We start from the raw sequence: 7,326 nt of genomic DNA on the forward strand, positions 1-7,326 counted from the left end.
AGAAAAAAAAAATAAAAACATAAATATTTGGACAAGTATTACTTGGCAAGATCAATAAAAAGTTAAATATAAATAATTCATGGGAATTTTTTGTACCTATAAATCCATATTTTTATTCAAATTTAAAGTGTATTAATCTATTAATCCTTACACCATTAAAAAATTGAATCTCAGATAAAAATATGTAAGTATTTTTCCAATTTATTGAAAGACATAGGTAATACACTAATTACATAATTAATTAATACTCTGAAATACTAATAAGCACAGCGTAATTTAAAACAGTACCTACTAATTTTTTAAATGTATCGCTCAAATATTTTATATCATGGTATTAAACTCTAAGTATCCTAAAAATTTAGCGTTGCCAAAGACTTTATTATATGTATGGATGTATGTATGTATCAGTAACTTTTTCATATAGATGATATCAATATTCTTAGCGTTTATTTGACGCGCATTTTTCAATTTCCTTAATATCAATGAAGGAAGTCCAATTGGGATAGGTTATCTTTTTCATTCAATTACACATTATGATCAAACAGATATATTAATTTAATTACTAGTAACTTGTAAAGAGCTTTTGATATGTGATAAGTATTATTATTATTGTCGGTATAGAAGCAACTTAAAAACGAATAACGAATATTAAAATGAATATCAAATGAAAGGTGTTTGCCTATTATGTGTAGAAACTCAAGAAAATTGTCGAAAACCCCTGTAAATATAAGTATGCTTTTAACCGAGCGCCTTCACCATTTCTTGCTCGCTAGTTTTAAATAGATTTAAGTATAAAAGCATAATTTTTTCGTACAAAAACTCTCTTCTTCCATGAATTAAAGAGTTTAATGGGAAAATGTGAAGGGTAGTTACGTATATTTTTAACTACGTATTCGTTGAAATAAAACTATTTTACAATTTATTATGATTATCACCGGCTGATATTCGTCCTTCTATAATTGGAAATAAAAACTATAACCTTGAACTTGGTGTATCGGACAAACACGAAACAACGACAGTATTTGTTATCCTGTACCTACTATTTTTTAAAAATTATTCTTTGTGTACTTGTTAGTAAATATTATTACGCTTTAAAATTCTATGTTATTTATTTGACGATTTAATTCAATGTTCCGGTATCCTATATTTAGCGATATTTTTCGAATTTGTTGATCTGTTTTGCAGACTAAACACTCCTGGTGGAGTAATTAAAGGCATTTTGTGAATAGCATGTACTCTTGGTATACAGTAAACAATTATAAACATATTAGCACTTTATAAACTTAGCTGACTATTATTATTGTCTGTTATGAACGTTCTTCTAAGAAAAATGTTCATATTTGCCAGTGTATTACAAAAAGTGTGAATTAATGTAAAAAAAAATGTTTGGCGCTCGTCCTTGGATAACTTGAAGTCCATTTGGTATCTACGTATCATGTATTATTTTGGTTTTGTATGGCGTAGGTCATGATTCGAGACCCGGAACTTACGAATCATTCTAGATTTGATTTTTAGCAAAACAATTTTATTATGCCTAATAATTAATTTGTTAATTAACTAATTCAGTTCGTTTAATGATATTTACTGGGTTTATTTATTGGTTTTAAAGTAAAGTTATATTTAAATGGTTATAAACGAATGCACTGAACATATTACTATATGGAAATGGCTAAAATTTATGCGATTTTTGAATAACATGAAAATTTGACGTCAGAATCGACGTTACTTTAGATCCCTGACCTTTTGTCAATTTTGTTTTCTGTACTAGCACTTTCAATTGAGAAATATTAAACGTTTATATCATTCGAATGTATTTTGTCCGGGAAATTGTAAAAGATAACAAGGGGCGTTATCAGTTATTTGGTTTACTATAAAGCTCATTCTAAATTTAAATAGGGAAAAGCCTGGTAATTTTGTTTCTAAGGTGATAATATAAATATAGAACAGTACTACATAAGTTATGTAAAATGTAAATTTATTTTTCGGAACTTATTAGTTTGAATAATTATTAGTAGAGTGGGATTTTCGAGAAAAGTCATTGGGTGAAACTCGCACAGCAGAACACTAAATATGCGTGATTGATATGAGATATAAATTAAGTATATGTAGAAGCATCTGGAAAATAGGAACTGAATTTTGTCAGTAAACGACACTTAGGTATTCAAATTATTCGGTATAATGAAACGTTAGCTTTCTATAAGAATCTATGTAAGGTATGCGCAAGTATCTAACATTAATGTGTTAAGAATGAATCGAAACATTGGTGATGGTATCCATCTTCATTTGGCGAATATTTGTTAATCAAAATTGTAGAAAAAAATGCGATAAAAGGTTCAAGGCTCTTCTGAAAGTCTTATGAAATGTTTCCTGATGTTTATCCCGAAGCTAACGGCAAATGTAGAAACATTTTCTTCTTTATTGCCCAAGTCTAAACTGAAACGTCTTGATTTATTCACGTTGTAACATTAAAAATGAGTGCAACAGGTGAATGTGGTGAAAGTATTTTTATAGTTTTAAAACGAGAATTCTTTTCGTCTTTATGCACAAACGCATATTTTGAGTAATATAAAAGTCGATTCGTTCGTAATGCGTGTTACAATATAAATGTACTTGTTTCTCTCTTGTCATTGCTCGAAATAACTTTATTACAAACCCAAACTCGTCGTAGTCATGCTGGAAGTCCGTGACAAAATATTTTTCGTAATTTTTACTATATGTCTTGTGACTTCTGTGACGGTATTTTTCTTCTGCTCGTTGAGACGGTTATCGTAATCGGAAGGCGATGTTTTTTGTAATTACAGTATACTATAATTGTTATCGGAGCATTCCTAGTAATATTATTATTATTAATTAATTGTTGTATCATGTTGTTTTCTAATGTTCACTGTAAATGCCTTACTTTTTATTTCTGACTTGCTCTCGTGATAAACGTTTGTTGATTGTGTATGAAATGATCTAAAAAGCGTTCTGGTAGTGACCTACGTGTTACTGTTTTGATTTTCTTCTATCGCCTTAGGCCTTCCGAATGGTTCCGGAAGTTTCGGAATTAATCAACAACGTATTCCGTGACTGTATAAATAGTTTTAACATGGCTGGTTTCGAGTAGCATTTCGGTTAAAATCAATAGGTAATTAATAAATAATCATACAGGGATGTGTTAAGCGGTTTTTGTAATAAATGTTTACATATAACCACCGTCTGCACTCTTATCAAGGTTAATGACAGTGATAGGCAACAAACAGGGGATAAAGGTCAAAATGTATGTGTCTGTTTAATTAACTGTCTTTTCGTATCTATTACATAAATACGTGTAACAAACAATAATAGAATTTGTTTCGATTTTCTTTTTTGATACCACGCAAAACAGAAATAGAAAAAACAACAGGTAACAGTTTATTCTCGGACTTGATTGATTAATTATTTATTTATGTATTATATAAATGATGAAAAAACTGTCACTCACCTGAAGGAAATATTATACAGGCAAGTATCTTGATAACCCAGAAAATGCGATATTTGTCTTCATTTGCTTATTGCAACTACCTGTAAATACACATACTTACTTATCTGATTTAGAGACGTAATAATTACATGAAAAAAGAATGTATAATTAGATGCAATTTTATTGCCTAGATTCTGGATTATTTACTATTTACAAGACGTTTGATGACCTTGCTTATCCATGATCTTGTTTACATTAAGGAGTAAAATTGTTGTAAACATTGAATTTTTTCGTCGTTGTTCAATATATGAATAATGATAGTTTATATGTAATTGAAGAAAAAAATTTAAAAGTTCTTTCGGTAACATTTAGGGTAGACGTGGGCTGTTTTTATTCCATTAAAATAAAAGGACTTTTCATCTATTTTGTAACGTATATCGACTAAAAGCTAAGCGGATAGTAATGGCGATAAATAAAAATTTATAAATCATTTTCGTAAAACTTAAAAAAAAATGTAAACTCCACAGCGAATTTAGGTTTTAAAAGTCTTCTAATAAAACTACGAATCGTTATGAACTCTGAAACATAGTTATTGGTACATATCCACCACGATGTGAATTTGAAATGTTTTAAAGTTTATAGGAATGATATAACACAAAGTAATTAAAATAGATCTATAAAAAAATTATGATCCCGACGCCATTATTAGATTTTAACGCATTTGTCCTTGAATCGTGTTAATTTTCGTTCATCCTAATGAAGGTTTTGTTAACAGTTTTTAATTAACTCTTGCAGTCGTGAATAATATTATAGTTTTGTTTCAAAAATTAAAGAAAACTTACACTAGCGTAGTTCTGTATATACGTATATGATTATTATTGGGCCCATTAGGCAAATTATACAAAAACAAAACAAAAAACAAGAGATTTGGATGATTAATTAGCTGAAAAATACGATCAAGACTTAATTTGCTATTTTACAAAAACAGTTGTACACATTTACGTTAATTCAAAAAAACTGGATTTTTGCTTAATTATAATAGTGTAATACTTTGAATGTGTGGCGATAGCGCCGTATACCTGTGTCAATGTACAATATTGTAACTTTTGAAATTTAAATTGGAGAGGTTCATTACGATTTTTGGCAACCGGTTTATTTGAATAGACGTCACTGTACTGACCTCGTCCATAATTGCTATTATTTCGTAAAATTTATTCGTGTCTTCATTGTTTACATCGTTTTTGAAATGTATTCGGTATTTTCTAAACCAAAAACTAATGGCAAAAATTCATTTTTTCGCAGTTTCTAATTAAGAACCTTGTATATACTATTTCTCTCTACATGTCGATGAACTCGCACATTTTGTCGGAAAGGAGTGTTCTATAAGATCCTTTATCGACACTGGATTATATTTTTTGAAGTTAATTAACACATCCTTGATATGCCGTTAATTAATTGCTAAGTACGTCTAATCCATTTCTCAATTATATTTGATTTTATCCAAGTACCTACCTTACTTGTTATTAGAGAATTATTTATCGATATTATATATTTTTTATGAAACTTAAAATTAATTGTCATTCAGAGAATTATCAAGCAGTTGGAGCGACAATTTTTTGGATTTGCTAACAAGCGTGGAATTTATATCATCCCCAGTGTGACGCGAATGGAAACGAACCCTTAATTTGTCAAAATAATTTATTCCGTTAATTCACAAAACAAGCGAATGCATTACAATTATTCGATGCATCAACAGTTTATATGAAACAGGAATTAAAATTTTACCATTTTGTCCTTGATTGCATTTTTACGCTCTGATGATCATGTTCATTAGATTCGGCTGTTAGCACATCCACTGTTATTTGATCGAAATATCTCTCGTGCATTTTTACATTATTAGATAAACTTATTTCTAGATATCAAATTGAGTTATCCTTTTGAATAGTTTGATTAGTGGAAAAATAAACAAGTGTTTTCTTCATTTCTTAATTTTTACAATTTTGTAAGATATGCAATCGTTATCTGTCATACAACACCTTCCTTTATGACTTTTATTGGGAGCTGTAAACGTTTATTTATTGTTTATATCGTTGTTTATCATTAACTTCAAAATAACTCGGCTCATTCCCGCCTTTGCAAAAGTTTTTCATCAGATTTCGATTTGGAGAAAGTAAGGTCTTATTTTAGGTGCTCTCTACTCAAAAAAATCTGTAGTTTTGTTCTCTTACAGATTTAGTTGACATTTTCCCCGAACGTCACAATCTAGGAATTAGTTTTTTTTATAGAATTTCTTTCGCTTTTGTATATTTAGTTATAAGGAAATATTCCGTAAATGTTACATATATAGAATAGANATATCGTTAAATTAATGACAATTATGTAATTTGTTAATTTGTTTGAGTACAATTGCGTAAGATATTTATATGGGTAAAATTTTTTTGATTGTAACCTCGTTATTTATCATCAGATTGGTACCTCACTGTATAAATTATTGTGAAATTTTTACATGGCTGGATTAAGAATGAGTGTAATTTTTATTTGTTTTCGGTACATTTACGTAATACAGTTTTTGTTTATCATATATTAACATTAATTATATGGTTAAATTTAACTTGAACTAGGTTCAAAACAAAAGCTCGCGGAATGTGTAAACCTTGCCAAATTTAAAAAAAACCTTATCTCACGCCTCGCGAGAAATTGCAGATAAGGCGATAAGAATCACTTTTACCAATTATTTATTTGTACATTATATATTGCAATATGTACATAACCCATATACAACGCTATGTATAATCAGCTGTAAACAGTTGCTCAGTGAAGAGCAGCAGCGTCGCCGTCATACAATATGGTGGTTTCAGTTTGTTATGTACATTTGTTATTGTTTGTTTAAAATTATTATAACATATATTATATTGATATACCAAGATGACCAACAAACGTGCCTCAAATCGTGCTTTAACTCAGAAAAAGTCGTTGAAATTAAAAGAGACCAAAGCTTGTACTGGTAAGTCTTTTTTGCTTACGTATGTACCTACAGGCAAATTGCGATCCACGCTTTACACATACGTGTTAGCCGGCATAAATTAACCATTATAATTAGATTTTTGCGTTGTATTTATTTGGTCTAATGTTTATCTTATTGGGTAATTGTTTGTGCAGAAGAAAATTGGGTGCATTTTAATCTTATTTTGACTAATTAGAATTACGCTACTACAAAGTTCTGTATAATCTTATATTAATTCTTCAAATGCGTTACGAATGTTATAGTAAACTAATGAAGTGCATCAATTTGCTATCCCAATTATATAAAACGACTGCGTTAAACATTTAAAGTTGTCATGATTATTGGGAATTCATTGGTTATCTATGTCTTTTTTTTTGTTTTTTTGTAATCACCTACATATTTTTTGCTTTAAAATTAATTTAATTTTCCGTAAACAATTCTAAGAATTTCCAGAATGTTTTTTAATTATAAGTATAGGCAACCGTGTCAGTATTTTGATCAGTATTGCAGGTTACATACCTACTACTTTATTAGAAAACAAATATACAGTACGTGAAAACAAGTCGTATGTATGCGTAATTGTTTAAAAGAGTAATATTCAAAAGCTACTATATTTAGTACTAGTATTTTATTACTCCAAAATATTTGGCGAGAGAGGTGGTTTTATCATTATATAAACTTTTCGTTAGATATTGATGATAAACATTCATATTATTTTATTTTTTGTTTGGTAACGCATTTTTCGTAGCATTATTTTAATCATTTCTAAATTTAACTGGTAACGTAAATATTTGCTCCATTTGAGAATTGCCCTCAAGAGAGTAGTTAATAACTTTACTCTATACAGGACGATCTATAAAAAGAAAATAAGTCAGATAAG

The 7,326-nt window shown here is 29.0% G+C and overlaps 1 protein-coding gene across 3 annotated transcripts in view; it reads left to right on the forward strand.

The window, feature by feature from the left end:
- The window catches only part of LOC108738118 (uncharacterized protein YMR317W), a 77,544-nt gene that overhangs the window by 37,449 nt on the left and 32,769 nt on the right, over window positions 1-7,326 (forward strand). For 2 of the 3 annotated variants that reach the window (XM_025974043.1, XM_025974042.1), the window contains exon 1: window positions 6,267-6,446. The exons of the other annotated variant lie outside the window; for it this stretch is intronic. In XM_025974043.1, the coding sequence (XP_025829828.1) occupies window positions 6,368-6,446 (79 nt within the window). In that variant the 5' untranslated portion in view covers window positions 6,267-6,367. Of the gene's footprint in view, window positions 1-6,266; window positions 6,447-7,326 lie in introns of those variants that run through there. 3 annotated transcript variants of the gene reach the window in all.

Source organism: Agrilus planipennis, unplaced genomic scaffold (genome assembly GCF_000699045.2).
Source record: "Agrilus planipennis isolate EAB-ADULT unplaced genomic scaffold, Apla_2.0 scaffold128, whole genome shotgun sequence".
In the NCBI taxonomy this organism is placed as follows: Eukaryota; Metazoa; Arthropoda; class Insecta; order Coleoptera; family Buprestidae; genus Agrilus; species Agrilus planipennis.